General features: G+C 40.1%; 1 protein-coding gene across 1 annotated transcript in view; it reads left to right on the plus strand.

The window, feature by feature from the left end:
• The window catches only part of epha6 (eph receptor A6), a 168254-nt gene that overhangs the window by 131725 nt on the left and 18724 nt on the right, over nucleotides 1–17805 (plus strand). The window contains exon 6 of the mRNA XM_072657652.1: nucleotides 16765–16889. Coding sequence (XP_072513753.1) covers nucleotides 16765–16889 — 125 coding nt within the window. The remainder of the gene's footprint in view (nucleotides 1–16764; nucleotides 16890–17805) is intronic.

Consider the following 17805-nt stretch of genomic DNA (forward strand, 5'->3'; position numbering starts at 1 on the left):
GAACCCACAACCCTGTTAGCGATATCCCGGCGCTCTAACCGCTGAGCCACCACTGCCCCACAATCTCTGTGTCAAAGAACTTTTGTTTAAACTGACCCTCCAGATAGCGACAGTCCATTTTCCCATTCATTTTCCCCATCCGATTCCCCACATGAAACACATGAAACTACTTGCTAGAGGCTAGAGGCTTTACACAAAGACACACAGCACATGTTCAGCTGTAGCGCTGTCGGTTCTGTGAAACCTAAACTTCCTTTCCAGAGAAATTATTGCCAATTAACAAAACTTACTGCAAGAGTGCGGACAGCAGAAGCAGAAGTGACTGAGCTGACTCAGAGTTTACTAGACGTACGTCTGCAGCCTGTGTGCATATAGCCTATAATAATAGATAAACTGCTCCAGTTTCTAACAAATAGGGATGTTTAATGATATTGGAGTCATATTGATAATTGTACTAATTTGCTTAAATAAATGATCACAGTCGGACAGATGTTTACATTTGTAAATTTCAAATATCTCAAATATTTAAATGTGAAATATTGAACATCCAGAACAGCAGTAGGTTTAGGGGAAGCTGGGCTAGTGCGTTCAAATATCTGTTTTTTTCTTTTACTGCATTTGTAACCCTGCACAAATATCTGGTATATTTTTACAAATAGATGATAACATTAAATTTGCCTTACATGACATTTTGAGGCATGTCCTGCGATGTGACTATTGCACATGCCCACATTGTGGCGATGCTGAAACAACATATTGTGCAGCCCTGCATGTAACACATGGCTTTGGGTGCATTATTGCTGTATTCTGCATATGGCAATTGTGGGCAGTTTCTTTATACCAGACTATTGCAGGCCTTGGTCCAACACACCTACCTGAAATCATTACGCAGAAGAGGAACACAGGTGTGTTTAATTAGTTTTTCCCCTAAATCCCTCAGGACTGCAGCATTCCAAGCGGGTGACTGCCTAACTTACAGAGTGCTGTTTTTATTATGATTCTTGTCTTTTTTTTTCTAACTTGCAATCTTCCGTTTTTTACACTTGAATTAATTTGCTGATGGAAGCAATACGCTGGTAAAATGAACTCTAAAATCATCAAACTGCTTTCTTGCAAAGCGGAATGAACAAAGCCATCAGAAACTAATTGTGAATAACTGAATTATCAGGTTCACACGTTGTTTGTTATGCAGTGACAATGCTATTTTTTGTCTGTCATCTCAGTATGGATTTTGGTCCATATTCATCACTACATCACTACAATCCACAACTAACGTCACACATGGCGTAGCAATCAATATACATATCTGAGGTATGCATGCTGGATGGTAATGTGCTGCTTAGTTGTATTGACTGTGCATTACCACCATTGCCAATGAATTGCTCCTGCTTTCCAAAGTATTTAGCTGTCCCTCTTCATTTTCCTCCACAGAATGTAAATGCTGCCCATTTAGAGATGGAGTCTGGCTAGTTGAAGCATTGAGAGGATGTTTTTCCTCTCAGTGTATCTGGCACAGACCTTATTTAGGTCGATCAAAAATGCAAATGTGGCTAACAAAGAGTGAAAGAATCCAGTTAGCATTATGCAAATGACATCATGCTGATCGGCCCTGCTACTTTTCCACTTTTCCTTCACTGTTAGCAGCGTAGGCATTTTTGCTTAAAGTATTCCTTTAGAAAAGACAGGGGTGGAGAACTCAAGCACACCTGAGTCAACTTCCTGTTAACTGCCAGGTTCAGTAGATGTTCTAGAGCAGAGAAATCATAAGATAAAGAGCCTCTCCTCCAGAAGCTCCAAGCTGGTATAGGAAAAGATGCTTTAAAATGAGCATGTCACCAAAGAATGCTAATGTGACTAATAACGAATGAAAGCTAAGGAGACCAACTGCCCCCAGCTAGCTTTTTTATTGATGGTTAGCAGTGCTGTGTGATGATGCATTAGCACAGGTGCAGAGCAGGAGCACTACAGAGTAGGCCACATGTGTGTGAAGGAGCTCAGAACAGGAAAGCTGCTTCTGGGTTAGTTGAGGTCAGTTGGACAGACGCATTATCAAGGGAAGAGACCGTTCACTGTTTGAAATATGAATAGCAGATTATCGCTGCCACGTTAAAGCTTCACAGTAGAAGGAAATAAAACCTTCTTAACGTTCAATGGAAGTCCATTGAAATTATCATGACAAACAACTGCCAGGTTCAAATGATTGTCCAAAAGTGAAAAACGGAAATGGAGATAGCGACAACGTCTTGTAATGCTTAACAGGGTGGTTGTATTACAGAAAGCCCCACCTTTTAATTAAAAGAGACAATCGTCTTGTTGGTAAAAGCATATGTCAAGACACTCATTTCCTTACCATGACACCAGCACAGATACAAAGAATAGCAATATTTTCAACAATCATAATGTTAACCATGCCTAATGTTACCAGAGACTGTAGACATTATCGGAGGAGAAAAGCAGTCAAAAAGAGACATCAGTAATTGATCTACAGTGATGTGATATGTGCTATTGATGAAGTAGCATATATTAACTTGGCTTTCAATTTTGGGTTTCTAGATGTTTTTCCATTCACATAGACACAGGAGCTTGATCTGGTATTGGGCTGCTGCGACTTTTTAGGTCTCTAAAACTCTAAAACTATTGTCCGGTCAGCTCCAGTCAAAGCTACAGTTTTAAAAAAACAACAGGAAATAGGTTTCCAAAGATCCAAGGCATCAAAAGTATTAGAGAACCTGAATTTAGCACAAAACCAAAAAGATAGATTGTACACTGGCGACGTTCTGAAGCGGCACATATTAATAGCTCGTGCTCCACCAACTTTTCTATACAGCACAAATAAGGAACAGGAGGGAAACAGACCCCAGTGTTTTTATTTTGGAATTATGGAATTGCATGGATAACTAGGTGACTATGTGTAACTATGTACAGCAAAATGTGTTCTCCACATTTTACCCATCTGTGGTAGTGAACACACACACACACCCCTAGAGCGGTGGGCAGCCAACTCCAGCACCCGGGAGCAGAGAGGGTAAAGGGTCTTGTTCAAGGGCCTAACAGTGACAGCTTGCCAAGCCAAGGTATCGAACCCACAACCCTGTCATCAATAGCCTGGAGCTCTAACTGCTGAGCCACCACTCCCCTATATTAGTATACAATTATGTGAAATCTAGTTTTTCTGATGACCCATAACACTTTATTTCTTCATATTAGTAAAAAATAGACCCCATTGTAAAAGCCCACTGATCCCACACAGTCAAACACCATTGAGCTGGTAGGTGTTGCTAGTGTGTATTTGTGCGTTTTGGGTTTTGCTCAAACTTGGAGAAAAAAGAATTGTTTAAATGAATCGATCAATAGTCAAAATAATCACTAAACTAATCAATAGAAAAAATTGCCCTAATCTGGTATGACTGGAAGTATCTGCCCAGGCCTGTTAACAGGACAGACCTACTGTATCCATAAAGAGCTACCTTTTCTTAGGTCAGAGCTCTTCCTCAAATACTTTGTTTTGAACACAGGTCCAAAGTCCGGTGTGCATAGCCCTCTGACCAGTTTCCATAAAAGTCTGCAACCTAACCAGAGCCTGAGGGGGCCCAACAAAGTATCAGGTTTCACAGGCCAGGTCCAGGCCCAGGCCAAATTATTTTTTTTCTCTCTCTCCTTTACTGAAATAAAAACAGCTACAGACAAGCTTTGCTGGTACCAGGTTTTAGATGGTCTAAACTGCTATACAGTGTGTGTAGAATTATTAGGCAAGTTGTATTTGAGAGGATTCTTTTTATTATTGAACAACTATGTTCTCAATCAACCCAAAAGACTCATAAAGATCAAAGCTTAATAGTTTTGGAAGTTGGAGTGGTTTTTTTTTTAGATTTGGCTATCTTAGGAGGATATCTGTTTGTGCAGGTAACCATTACTGAATTACAGAATTATTAGGCAACTTAATAAAAAACAAATATATACCCATCTCACTTGTTTATTTTCACCAGGTAAACCAATATAACAATTTAGAAATAAACATTTCTGACATTCAAAAACAAAACCAAAAACAAACCAGTGACCAATATAGCCACCTTTCTTTACCATGACACTCAAAAGCCTTCCATCCATAGATTCTGTCAGTTGCTTGATCTGTTTATGATCAACATTGCGTGCAGCAGACACCACAGCCTCCCAGACACTGTTCAGAGAGGTGTACTGTTTTCCCTCCCTGTAGATCTCACATTTCATGAGGGACCACAGGTTCTCTATGGGGTTCAGATCAGGTGAACAAGGGGGCCATGTCATCATTTTTTCTTCTTTTAGACCCTTACTGGCCAGCCACGCTGTGGAGTATTTGGATGCATGTGATGGAGCATTGTCCTGCATGAAAATCATGTTTTTCTTGAACGATACCGACTTCTTTCTGTACCACTGCTTGAAAAAGGTGTCTTCCAGAAACTGGCAGGTCGGAGTGATCCAGCTGATCCAGCCTTGGGCCCATCCATCTGGCCCATCAAGAGTCACTCACATTTCATCAGTCCATAAAACCTTAGAAAAATCAGTCTTAAGATATTTCTTGGCCCAGTCTTGACGTTTTATCTTATGTTTCTTGTTCAAAGGTGGTCGTTTTTCAGCCTTCCTTACCTTGGCCATGTCCCTGAGTATCGCACACCTTGTGCTTTTTGATACTCCAGTAACGTTGCAGCTCTGAAATATGGCAAAACTGGTGGCAAATGGCATCTTGGCAGCTTCACGCTTGATTTTCCTCAATTCATGGGCAGTTATTTTGCGCCTTTTTTTTCAACACATTTTTTGCGACCCTGTTGGCTATTTGTCATGAAACGCTTGATTGTTCAGTGATCACGCTTCAAAGGTTTGGCAATTTCAAGACTGCTGCATCCCTCTGCAAGACATCTCAATTTTTTACTTTTTAGAGTCTGTCAAATCTCTCTTCTGACCCATTTTGCCAAAGGAAAGGAAGTTGCCTAATAATTAAGCACACCTTATATAGGGTGTTGATGTCATTAGACCACACCCCTTCTCATTACAGAGATGCACATTACCTGATTTACTTAATTGGTAGTTGGCTTTTAAGCCTATAGAGCTTGGAGTAGGACAACATGTATAAAAAGGATGATGTGATTAAAATAATCATTTGCCTATTATATATGTATGTATATGTGTATGATAGTCTAGGTGGTTGCAAAGCTGGTCATCCTACCCTTATGAAGGTAAGCAAGCTAGTCAAGCTGGTTGACCAGCATAGCTGTTGACTAACATAGTGTGATGGTTTTGCTGGTTGACCGGCAAGAGCAAATTGGATTAGAGTAGTGATACTGGTCATGCTTGTTGATCAGCTTGGTCATACTGGTCATGTTCCACAAGCAGCTTGGACTAGATTGTCATGTTTGTCATACTGGTGACCCAAATAGCTGGTTGACTAGCTTTTTTGAAGTTGGTAATGTTAGTCGACCAGCTGAAGGTCAGCAGACTCAAACAGAACATATCATACCCTGGTCAAGAGCTAAACTGGTCAACCAAGCTGGAGTCTTGTGTGTTCTCACGAGAAACACTGTAGACCATAGCAGAGTACCGAATTAAGGTTTCAAATTGAGCAGTATCAGTACCAATCGGGCCTAATCGAGTCAGGAATCGAGTCAGGTCTCAAACTGGCAGGTCCAGGTCAAGTTCACCTGGTCAGGGGTCACCCTGTCCCTGCTCTGTCCTCTCCTGTCCAATGTGTCTTTTTTGTTTTGGCTCCCTTGTCTCCCATGTCTCCCTTGCCTTTGGTTCTATTGTACTACTCCATTCACTTGTGTAGCTTGTTTCCCTTGACACTACGTTGGTCGCTCTACATCACTGTGTGTCATTTTGACTGTTTTCTGTTCAGTGCTTTGTGCTTTTCATTTAAGTTTCTGAATTCGAGCTTACACTGTGTGCACACCTCCCTGTGTGACAATTATCACTTTCACTATTTGCGCTTGTAGTTTGTGTTGTTATTTTCCAGATTCTATTTTTAGAGGTGGAATAGAATTCACAAAGCTGTCTTGGTGAGACAGCATAATCTCTTCGCAACCTTACTTTTTCACACCTAGCGTATTGTATTGTTCAGTACAAGCCTCCCCCCTAAGAACTACACGTCTGTAACACAGTGCACATTTGCAATATGTCATACAATATTGTTACAGTCCTACACCTGCAAACCGTCAGTGAGTTACCAACATGCCATGTTAAGCTTAGCTCAACTGATTGGTGTCTGACTATGGCGAGTGCACACACAGAGTGCTTGAACATGTGTTCCAGTGAACTACGACAGCAATGGCATTCTAAATTGCATATTTATGTACTTTTAGTATCAGAGTATTTGTGTATATTACTGTCAACTTGTTCTTTTTGCACAAAGACAAAGAAGGTTATGGGCCTTGCTATAGAACCCAACTGTGGCAGCTTAGCAGGTGTGGGTATCAAACCCACAATCCTGTGATCAATAAGCCAGTGGTGGATCGGACAAGGATGGTGTGTCTGCTGTGTATGTATGAGAAAACACATCAAACTACTAATACTAATGTTTACATTTTACTGCTTTACATACTATATTATATACCAACTACAGTCATGTGATAAAGGTAGGACACTAAATAAAAATATTTGAATACATTTAAACATTCATTTAAACAATGTTAGGAGATGGAGATAATATACTTAAACCAATTAAACATATGTCCTGGTCTTGATCTTGTTGTCCTCTAGAAAACTTTAGTTCTGCTCTGATGGGTTTTTGACAGCAAGAGTTTCCTTCTTGCACAACTATGAAAATGAAAGGTGTGTGGTCTGCTTCTAAGTAGATGCTGTACTTTGACTTCAGCTGGGGCGATGACATTTTAGGATTGTTTGAGACTTCTTTATGTATTTTGTGGTCTGCTGAAGATTAAATGTCCATATGTTTAAATACTCTAAAAAAGACAAAGGTTTTCATGGGTGTCTGTATACCATTAGAACCCAATTTCAGACTGGCTGCTAGCACATATTGAGGCCTTGTGAAGGCATGAACCTATATCTAGCCCCTCTGAATTCAAACTCCCTTCCAGCAGGGAACCTCAGGTTCATCTCTCTCTGCCATGAACATTTCACCATTTGGAAGAAGGGCTCAATCGAGTATATCTCATTCCAAAAGCCAGAGTCGAAACAAAGCAAGTCAGAGAGACCCTGCACATTTATCCCAGACGTTTGGATGAAAACAAGCGGCTGCAGTTCAGAAATGGGGGGGATGAAAGTTGCGTTAGAAGCAGAGGGGAGTGAACAGGGAGATGAAGTGTTGCTTTTGAAAACACAGGGTATAAAGAGATGTGAGAACACGCTCCATATGCATGCCCCCCTATATAGCAACAGAGGTGAAAGAGAGGGTATAGCTACGTGTGGCGCCGTGCACATGTGTGTTGTTACCTCTGTGCTAGAGTTATGAGATTACATCTCTCTTGACAGCCATTTTTCTACCTTCTCTCCATCTTAAGAAAGGGCAACGTAAATTTACTCTTCAAAAAACAAGGAACATCCAATTATCCTCTCTCTGGCTTTGCTGATTGCTTTGCTCAGTGCGGTATGATTGCTGATTATGGGGCAAGCCCATCGCTTTGGCCCTGTGTAGCATCCGTAAAAGAGTCTGAATTGATTTCTTTGAAGGAGTCAATGGAAGAGCCCTTTAGGGGAGTGGGCTAGCTAATTAAAATTCAAATGCGGGTCAGATCTCACGTAATGACTTTCCATTAGCTTCTCGTTCTTGTTTCGCCTTGATGAAGGTGTGTGCACGCGCACATTTGTGTGTGCGCTAGCAGCTTTACCCGCTAGGCCAGCACACCTGTTTACTCTGTTTGATCTGCACTTTCCAATGCAGTGTTCAGTTCAGCTGGTTGCACTTTGGCGTTTTGATATAGTGTACATGTAGTCTGCTGCATACTAACTCTGTTTATATAAGTAGTGCTAAATGCTTTCCCATTAAATTTGCAGTGTCACTTTTTGGATGCTTAAAGTCAAGTAAAGGTCTAGAAAACATTATCGTAGCTAAAGGACTGAAGCAATAGTTTAGCAGTTTTTACCTCATATGATGTAGTTGCCCTGGGGCTGTGAGGGTAAAGAGTAATGGATGTTTCTGCTTCACGGATTGGTATTGTGCAAACTGCATGCCTAAACTATATGTAACAGATGAACAAAAGTATTCAGGCTTTAAAATAGTCCAATCTTTATAGATAGTTGTGTGTCACATCAGACCAGAAACAGCATAAGCAAATCAATTTCAGGTTGCTTAAAAACTTGATCTGAACTACATGATCTGAAGTAAGTATGTGATGATTTCGGTATGCAGTTTGCACAGTGCTAGTTGATGAGGTATAACCTTCTTCAATTATTTAAGTCTAGGGATGTCCTGATTAGATCCAATGGATCAGGATTAGGGCCGATCCAGGCATATTTCAATAGATCGGGTATTGGCTATTTTAATCCCAATCCAGTTCTGAGTCTTTGTTTTAAGAAAAGTGTTGAGTGCCATCTTGTGTCCTCAAGACACCATAAACAGACATTATCGCCCAGCTGGCAGCAGTGCAGACTTAAAATAAAAGAGTTGAGAGTCTGCAGTGTGGAGCTATTTTACAGTGGAACATGAAAACAGACCATAATATCTGAACCATTATAAAACTCTTTTACCAGCGGGAGAACCGTTCTCTTTTCTCTGTTTTTTAACCAGCACTGAATTTAAAACCGAATGGAGACTAACGCTAATGCTAATACACACATGCTGTAGAATCCCAAACCACACAAAACAGCATCACATTTACCCACTATAAACCAGTTATTTCACACCAGTAGACCAACAATAACAGATGTCAGTCCAGAGTGTGTACCACTACACACACACACACACACACACACAAACATAGGAAGTGACTAGGATGCAGTGTTGTTGAGCTGGGAGCTGATTGGTCAGGGAGGAGAGTCATACTGGATTATAAGAGATTGAACACACTATAAAACAAGCATTTTATGACTTTAATAATATTAAGACAAAAACGTCTTTACTAAACTAAATTAGTCAGTCCACAACTGACTCAAAAAAGGGATTTTGTGGATTTTACTGAACGTATTCATCAGCAGCTCATATGATCTAAACTCTCTGCCTGTATTATGTATTATTTATACAAACACAAGGATCAGATCAGTATCAGCTGATACTCAGCATTAGGAGAGTTGGATCGGATCAGGGACATCCCTATTTAAATCGAGCACATTTTAACAGGCATTTAAGCATCTTTTGCATTGAGCTCAGGCTCTCATTTTGGAGGAAAAGATTGATGATCTGATTTTAAAAGTTAAAGATGACATATTTAAGCAAGATTACTTTTTCATTCTTATCTTTTACCTTTTAAAAACATCAGAAAAAGAAAAAGGAAAAGGATTGAAGCAGAAGTTTGTCAGTACTTTGGCAAGTATCTCAGCTTGTACACGCTGTAAAGGCCTTTTTTTATGGGGGGTTCACCTATTCGTCCTTGCAAAAGGCTTCTATTTATGTGAGGTTCCGGGACTGTCTTGCTGCGCAGCTCTTTTGAGGTCTATCCACAGATTATCAATAATGCTTACGTCGGGGGGACTGTGAGGGCCATGGCAAAAACCTTCAGCTTGCATCTCTTGAGTTAGACCATTGTGGATTTGGACATGTCTTAGGATCGTTATCCTGCTCTAGAAGCCATCCTCTTTTAATCTTCAGCATTTTTACAGACGTGTGAGGTGTGAGATGTGAAGTTCATTTCTCTCTCTGCCAGTGACATATTCTCTGTGCCACTGGCTGTAAGACAAGCCTATAGCATGATCAGTCCATCTTCATGCATAACAGTTTAAAAGGAGTTTTACTTTACTTGAACCTCTGTAACGTGTTTTGTACAAACCTACCTTTTAAAAAAGGTCTATTTTAACAGGGTTTATTTATTGTGTTCTTTTAAAAGGTTTGAGGAGTCTTTAAGTATCTATATGATTTAAAATTGACATCTCCTGGCCTTTCCTCACAAGCCATAGGCCTAACAAACTAATTAAGGTCTGGGACCATGGTCAATGTTATTCAAGAGCTCAAATCTCCTGGGATGCCCAAACTTTTGAATGTTGCTCATATTTTATTTCACTCTAAAACTATACAAAACACTAATCTTGCTTCAAATGTTAAAATGATGGTTTAATGGAGATCAGCTCATCTTGTACTCAAGTATTCACACTAACAAAACAAGGGTGTCCAAACTTTTGCATGTCACTGTATAGACTCAATGGTTGTATCTGGATGGTTCGTCCTTAGACTCTTTATGGTGGTGGTCAGAGTTCATGGTGTCCTTCAGAACCTAGCAGCTTTCTCTGTGAGTCAGACAGTATCAATATGAAGTCTAAATTTATCTCACAGCTTCACACACACACACACACACATGCCAACACACTCTCTCTCCTATCCTATATCGCTCTACCTGATCAAACATTTCTGTCACAGTTCAGGGGCAGGCAAACTTTGAGTTCTATTGAACTGTGTCCTTCCCTCTGCTCTGCTGTTCATACTCTGCCTGTGCTTTTGCAAACAGAGGCTTGAGGAGCTTTCATTATTTATGAAGGTGCAGCCTGGCCTGCAGCATCTTGGAGTGTGTTAAATATTTCTGTGTAAACGCAAGCTTCCTGGAGTCGGGGTGTGATGTAGTGCATTTACCTGCTGCCTTCAATAAGTTATTAGCCACCTTGACTGTGACAGGTTTTAGAGTAATACTTCTTTGTGTGTTTACTGAGTGAAAGCAAAGAGAATAGGGCAACATGGAGGCCTAGGCAAACAGCTGTCACATACATTGTCCATGTGCTGTGTGTCTCAGTAAGGATGCAGTGTGGAGGAGCATACATTTCTTTTTGTTTCAAATGTCAGAAAACATACACTAACTTTTCATCAAATTCAGATCGTAATAAAATATCTCCTCTTCAACAGTCAAAAAAACATAAGTGAACCCTTTAGAATTACATGGATTTTTGAACTGATTATTAATAAAATGTCACAATTTTGTGATCTAAGACATGATTATAGACTGTTTTTCTTTTTTCGTTCAATTTAGTACTGCCAATTAACCCACCCATTCAAAGCTCCTCGTTGTGAGGACTAGCACATGCCTCCTCAGAAACATGTGAAATCAGCCAGCACCTCTTTTCAAACATACGGTGTGCTCAGAATGAATGAAATAAAAGAGCTGGGTCCCCAGCTCTGCCACCCCAATGTACAGATGCAGAGTGATAAGGGGAGAGAGCGCCATCTACCCACCTGGAGACACTGCCAATTGTGCCCTCTCTGACTCTGCCATCGATGGCAAGGCAGCGTGGCTCAGGATTTGAACCTGCGACCCCCAGCCATAGTGGACATAGAGCTACTCTGAACTCCCTAATGAACTGTTCATATCTTTCATTGAACACATTTAGTAAACATTTACAATGCAGACTAGAAAAGTAAGTGATCCCTAAATGCTATTACCCCTTCAGCAGCAGTCACCAGCACTGAGCACCTGCTGTAGCTGCAAATATGTTAATTTGCACAAACTTGGTGTGCAGTGTACTTGTTTCTCCATATGTAGTGTTGTGCATTTGTGCTAAAAGGTTCCACTTTTGAGTCCTCTGTCTATAGGACATTGCCCCAGAAGCATTGTGTAACATCTAAGCAGTTTTGGGCAAAATTGAGATGAGCTGCAGCCTGTTGTCTGTCAGTGTTTTTTCTGGTAGTTGACAGTATTATATTGATTATTATTCTTAACAATATCACAGTATGATTAAACATTTTTACAGTTTGTAAAAGAGTCTTCAGTAGGTCTTTTACGGTTATCTGTTTTTTTTTTTGTTTGTTTGTTTTTTTCAAAGGGTTTATTTACTTTTTCTTGGAACTGTACTTACAAACAACAATGCGGGATTGTTGGAGAAACGTGTAAATTTCTCAGCTTCAGTGAGCTACGAGTGAGAATTAATCTAAAATTACAGCATGATTCTCCAATCACTGGAGCTAATTGGGATGCCTAAGGGCTAAATAAAAGCCTAAAAGCCTAAACTGTTTCTAAGTTTCTAGATGGTGCTATAGAGGACCTTTTTAAAAAGGCAATAGAGAATGCAGAATCTGACCATCATGATCTCGCAGAGGAAGATGAGAAAAGTGCACATAAAAATGCATGTACTTAAGAACTAACTAAGTAGTCAGTTAGCAAAACAAGCTGGTTGTTTTAAATTAAAAGATTACACTTTAAAATACTTTAAAACTTGTCAATGGTCATTTTTAGCATGCTATTGTGTAGAACCATTGTTTATAATAATAATAATAATAATAATAATTATTATTATTATTATTATTATTATTATTATTATTATTATTATTATAGCTTTAATAGTGTTGGCACTGTAGTCATTTTAAGTGAATGATTTGCCCAAATAAACCTCTTATAGACCCTAGATACGTGTCTTGAGTTATCAGAAGTAGCAAATCTAGAATTATTGCTATTTACAATAAGCAAGGGCTCCATAAAAAGGGTTACAGTTCTACTGTTAATAAGGCCAAACTGCACTCACAATGCCCTGCCCTGTGTTTACTGCAATTAACATTTGTGAACACAGAAATTTTATACATCAGTGCTCTATAACTTTTTAATTGTCCATTCTCTGTAGCTGACAGGTTGATAGCTTGGCAGAAAGCTCCAGCAGTAGCCAGTAGCCCTTAGCCAGGCTCAGGTGAACTCCTCACTGAAAGTCTGTGTAAAGCTGCAGTCTACAAAATAAAAATGCCACTTGGCTGTTACGAGCATGACATGTCAAACGCCTTAAAATACAAACATGAAATCAGTAGCTTGGCACTAAAATAATATGGCAAACCTTATAGAGTAATTGCATCAGTCTAGCTGTTCATTTGACAAATAACAGGATTTTTACATGAAATGTTGGAGTGTACTTATAGGCACAGCTGCCATGCCTGGTACTTACTGTAAAAAAGACTGGAATGTCCCACACCATACAGAGCAATAAGGGGCTATTCTTTCACAGGAGGCACCTGCAGTATTCCTGATTCCACTACTGATTCCACTTTACTTTCTTTAAATGTAATTAAACCCCTGTATCTGTATCATCAAGAGTCTGTAGAAAGTTTACAAAAGGTAAAAGGAGAATACTGTGTTGACTCAACACACACTTTCTGCTGATGTTTCTCCTGACTTAGTAGTCAGGATCAGATTCAGGCAGACTGTATTAAGAGACCAAAAGTGTTCATTGGACTGGTTATACAGGTTAACTGGTCCGCTGTGGCGTACCACTCCCCTATGGTATTACTGACCCATGGGTCAGCACTGTTATGCCGTTGGGAGGTACTCAATTAGAAAGAAGTTTATTCTCGGTACTCACTACAGCAGCTCTAGGACATACCCTGAATCCCCCCTGAATCCCCTACTACCCCTAGCACGATACCACGCAAATCACGTCCTTTGCCCATGATGATGGTTTTGCACTCTGCAACAGCTGACTGGTGTGCTCGCTTATTTATTTATGCAGCAAACCCTGTCACATGGCACCTGTGACGTCCCAGGCCGAGTTCATTCCCAACCAGAGGGATATCAGAATTTTCTGATATGACTGTGACAGTGAAAATAAAAATCTAAATAAAAGTCACTAATGCAAATGAACAGACTGTGTTCAGAAAAAAGTCACTAATACAAACAGACCACCTTAAAATAAAAGTCACTAATGCAAATGAACAGACTGTGTTCAGATAAAAGTCACTAATACAAACAGACCACCTTAAAATAAAAGTCACTAATCAAAATTGTCACAAATACAAACAGATTGTGTCAAAATAAAAGTTACCAATGCAAACAAACAGACAGTCAAAAGTCCCTAATTCAAACAAAGCAGTAACATAAACTAATTTCAAACTGAAAAGTTTTTGCTGATCTGAAAAATAATCCCATCTGAGACTCAAAAACTGTAGTCCCGAACCACGAGGTTTGTGATCCGCTAAACCTACAAAGTAGTTCACTCATATCTATTTGTTGAGAAAAGAGAAAAGGAGGTAACCTCTGCATTCAATGAAAAAGATTCAGATCCTTGCAAGAATTTGTGTCTGGCGTCTGGTGTGTGGGTGTGTGTGTGTGTGAGGAGAGAGATACAGATCCCCTGTGCGTGTGTGTGTGTGCGTGTGTGTGCGTGTGTGTGTGTGTGTGCGTGTCTGTGGTGTGTACGAGTAGAAACTCAGCTTGTCGTATTTTATGGTGTCTCACTTTCTCGAAGGTCCGTTCAATCACGTTTCTCCAAATCAATTCCATCGATGCTTCAGGGGGGCACAGACAGTGGGGGCAGATGTGTCTGCAGCTGCTCTACCAGCTTTACCATCTCTCTTCTCGTCTTTCTATTCAGTCTCCTCCCGTCTCCCTGTCTCTCATTTATCATCCCCATTCTTAATTCTTTCTCCGTCTCCCCATTCTCTCTATCCCCAAAGCTATGCTTCCCACTTTTCCATATCCTTCTCCCCCTCCCGTCCTCCTTCCCTCCCTCCTTCTCACCCCTTTCTGTCCAGCCCTGATATTTTCCTGGCTGTTTTAACAGTAAGAGATTGATTACTATGACAGAGGTAGTGATTACCGTTGCAGGCGGCCTCCGCAGCCTCCGGAGTGAATATTTACCTGAGAGAAATCCAATCAGGCCCCGCTAATGCCATTCAGCCGCCAGTTTAATCTGCTGCAGGATTCAATTAGAGATGTGCTCCGCCTCGGCCTGTGGGCGGGAGGCCAGCAGCAAAGGCCTTCTTTCTGGAAGGCCTGCACTGTAGTTGACACACTGGATGCTATTTGCTCAAGCCAGACCTCGTACTTCATTCCACAAGACTCGGCAAGTCTGAATTTTCTCACATGATGCCATGACTTCTAGCTGGTAAACTCTGCCAGAATTCAGCAGCTCAGACTCAAAAAAATAAAGGTGCTTCACTTGATAGAACTTTATGGAACCAAAAGTGGATCTTCTGTGAAAAAAAAAAAGACATCTTTGAAGCACCTTTATTTTTAAGCACGCAGGCTTCACAGAGAGGAGATCTGACCACACTAACCCACTAAAAAGCATGCTCTGAATGACGTAGGACACCAACTGGGCCTAAGCTTTTTAATCTATTAAAATGCATGGCTCGGTCATGAGCCTCCACAGCATGATAAAAACCTTATTATGCTCACCAAGGCCGTAGTGGGACTGGTTCCGGATCAGGAGTTACGTGATGCAGACCAGACCACCTCAATCTGTAACTGTATTTTCTCAGCTGCCTTCTAGCCCTGTCTTATCAGGTTCATTTATCTGACTTTGCTCTGTGGCTGTAGAAACAGGAGCAGCAATAAAAATAGGAAATAAAGCCTTTCTGTTGGATTCTGGAAACACATTGAAAATCTAGGATTTGTTTTTTTTCTTAAACCTGGAAATGCACTACAGGTATTTGAATTTTAAAAACCTTATGACAAGTAAAATGAAGAAGAAATTCGCAAGATTCTATAAAATATCTCAATTAAATATTTCAGTTTAAGCAAATTGTGCTTACGAATCTTTTCAGTCTCTCTGTCACGTTTTTGTCCTGTTTGTGCCTAGCCTCTTGTTTTGCTTTGCCTCCATTGTAGCCTCTCGTTATCTTCTTGTCAGTGTCTCTGTAGATGAAGTCCCTTTGTTTCAGTATCCCATACCTGGTCTGGTCTTGTGTGTGTTGCTCAGCTTGTTTGGATCCTGTGTGTTTGCTTCATTTGTTAGTTTTGTTCTGTTGTTTGTTTTTCCTTTGGTTCCTGTTTTGCTTTGTTTTGTTGTTTGTTTAATAAATTACTTGCCTTTACGTTGGCATCCACCTCCATGCTCCACAACCGTGACACTGTCTCAATAGACAGATAGTTTCTAGTAATGTTTCTCAATTATTAGATTTTTTATTTAATTAAAATTTTTAAAGAAGAAAGTTATCTCCAGCAATAAAAACATTCCTGAAGATGGCTTTCATTTTGCTGCATAATTATTTATTCTGAAAATTACATTCCACCTAGAGTACAGTTCTTGTAATATCCAGTCATTTTTTAGATTTTCAACCTTTTCCATCCAGAAAAGTGCCTTTTCAGAAATCCACATGAAAGATGAGTATAGAAAATCATCAGCTGAAGCTTGTGTTCAGATGACTATCAGGTAGATTTTATCTACTCATCAGAGGCTTTGGCACAAAGTTGTGGAGTCTAGCCAGCTCCAGTGCAAACTGACAGTTAACTAAAAAAAGAACAAATACTAAAAAGTCTGAAATGTACAAGTTGCACAAGTTTATTTTCATTGATTATACACCATTTCCTCAAGCCCATTTCTCCAAACTGGAGAGGTTGGATGTTTGTTTAAAAAGAATCTTCCTGTGAATTATTTGTTCTTGTGAAAAAAAAAAAAAAAAAGTCAGATTCATGCGTTTTTAAACTAAACTAAATTTTTTTGCAGTGATGGATCCCATTGCCCTCGAAAACAAATCCCAAATAAGAAAACACTAGTGAATGTCAGATTCTTTGTGAAAACTGCTTAAGTGGATTTTAAAAAAACTTCCCTGTTTCTTAAAAAACGACATTAAATTTGGTTCACCTGTGTCTCTGTCTGGAGCGCATGATACTCGTATGCAGTGTTGTGCTGCTTCAGTGATATTTTCTCCCTAATTTCTCAATTAAACATAATGATGAAAGGTCTTTGAGTTTGAATGCTGTAATGTTCTCTGCCTCACAGGCCCATCCCTGGTGGGAGTGGTGAGGAAGGACTGGTCATCTCAGAGCAGTATCGCCTTGTCCTGGCAAGAGGCTGACCAACCCCATGCTACCATCCTCGACTACGAGATAAAGTACTATGAGAAGGTATACAGAACCCTAGTGAAAATGGGTGACCACAGTGCTAAATAGTCATCATGTGACAAAAGGGTCACCATAGGATAAAGTGACTGGCATACAGCAAACAGACACTGTAGTACAAAAAATCACATAAATACAAAGGGGTGACCATACTACAACGTGTTCACTGTGGTCCAAAGGGACACCATAGAACTAAGTTTTCACTGTGGTCCAAAAGGGTCGCTATAGTACAAAGGGATCATTTTAGTACAAAGAGGTCACTATAGTAATAAGTTTTCACTGTGGTCCAAAAAGGTCACTATAGTACAAAGGGATTACTATAGTACAAAGAGGTCGCCTCAGTAATAAGTGGTCACTGTGGTCCAAAGGTCACCATAGAACTAAGTGTTTACTGTGGTCCAAAGGGTCACTATAGTACAAAGGGATCATTTTAGTACAAAGAGGTCACTATAGTAATAAGTGTTCACTGTGGTCTAAAAGGGTCACCTTAGTGCAAATGGGTTATTATACCCTAAAAGGGTCACCATAGTGCAAAGGGGTCACTTTAGTACAAAAGGGTCACCATAGTACTGAGTGTTCACTGTGGTCCAAAAGGGTCACCATAGTGCAAATGGGTCACTTTAGTACAAAAGGGTCACCATAGTACTGAGTGTTCACTGTGGTCCAAAAGGGTCACCATATTACAGAGAGATCATTATAGCACACAAAAGTCAGCATAATACAAAGAGATTATTATAGTCTAAAAGGGTCCCCATAGTACAAAACAATCACCATAGTCATCATATAGCAATAGGACACTATAGAATAAAAAGAGTCACCCCAGTTTAAAAGGCGCAACATGGTGCAAAGGAATCCCAATAGCAGAAAGGGTCAACATAGTACAGAAAGGTCAATGGAGCGCAAAAAGGTCACCATTTGATAA

Source organism: Salminus brasiliensis, chromosome 15 (assembly GCF_030463535.1).
Source record: "Salminus brasiliensis chromosome 15, fSalBra1.hap2, whole genome shotgun sequence".
NCBI lineage: Eukaryota > Metazoa > Chordata > Actinopteri > Characiformes > Bryconidae > Salminus > Salminus brasiliensis.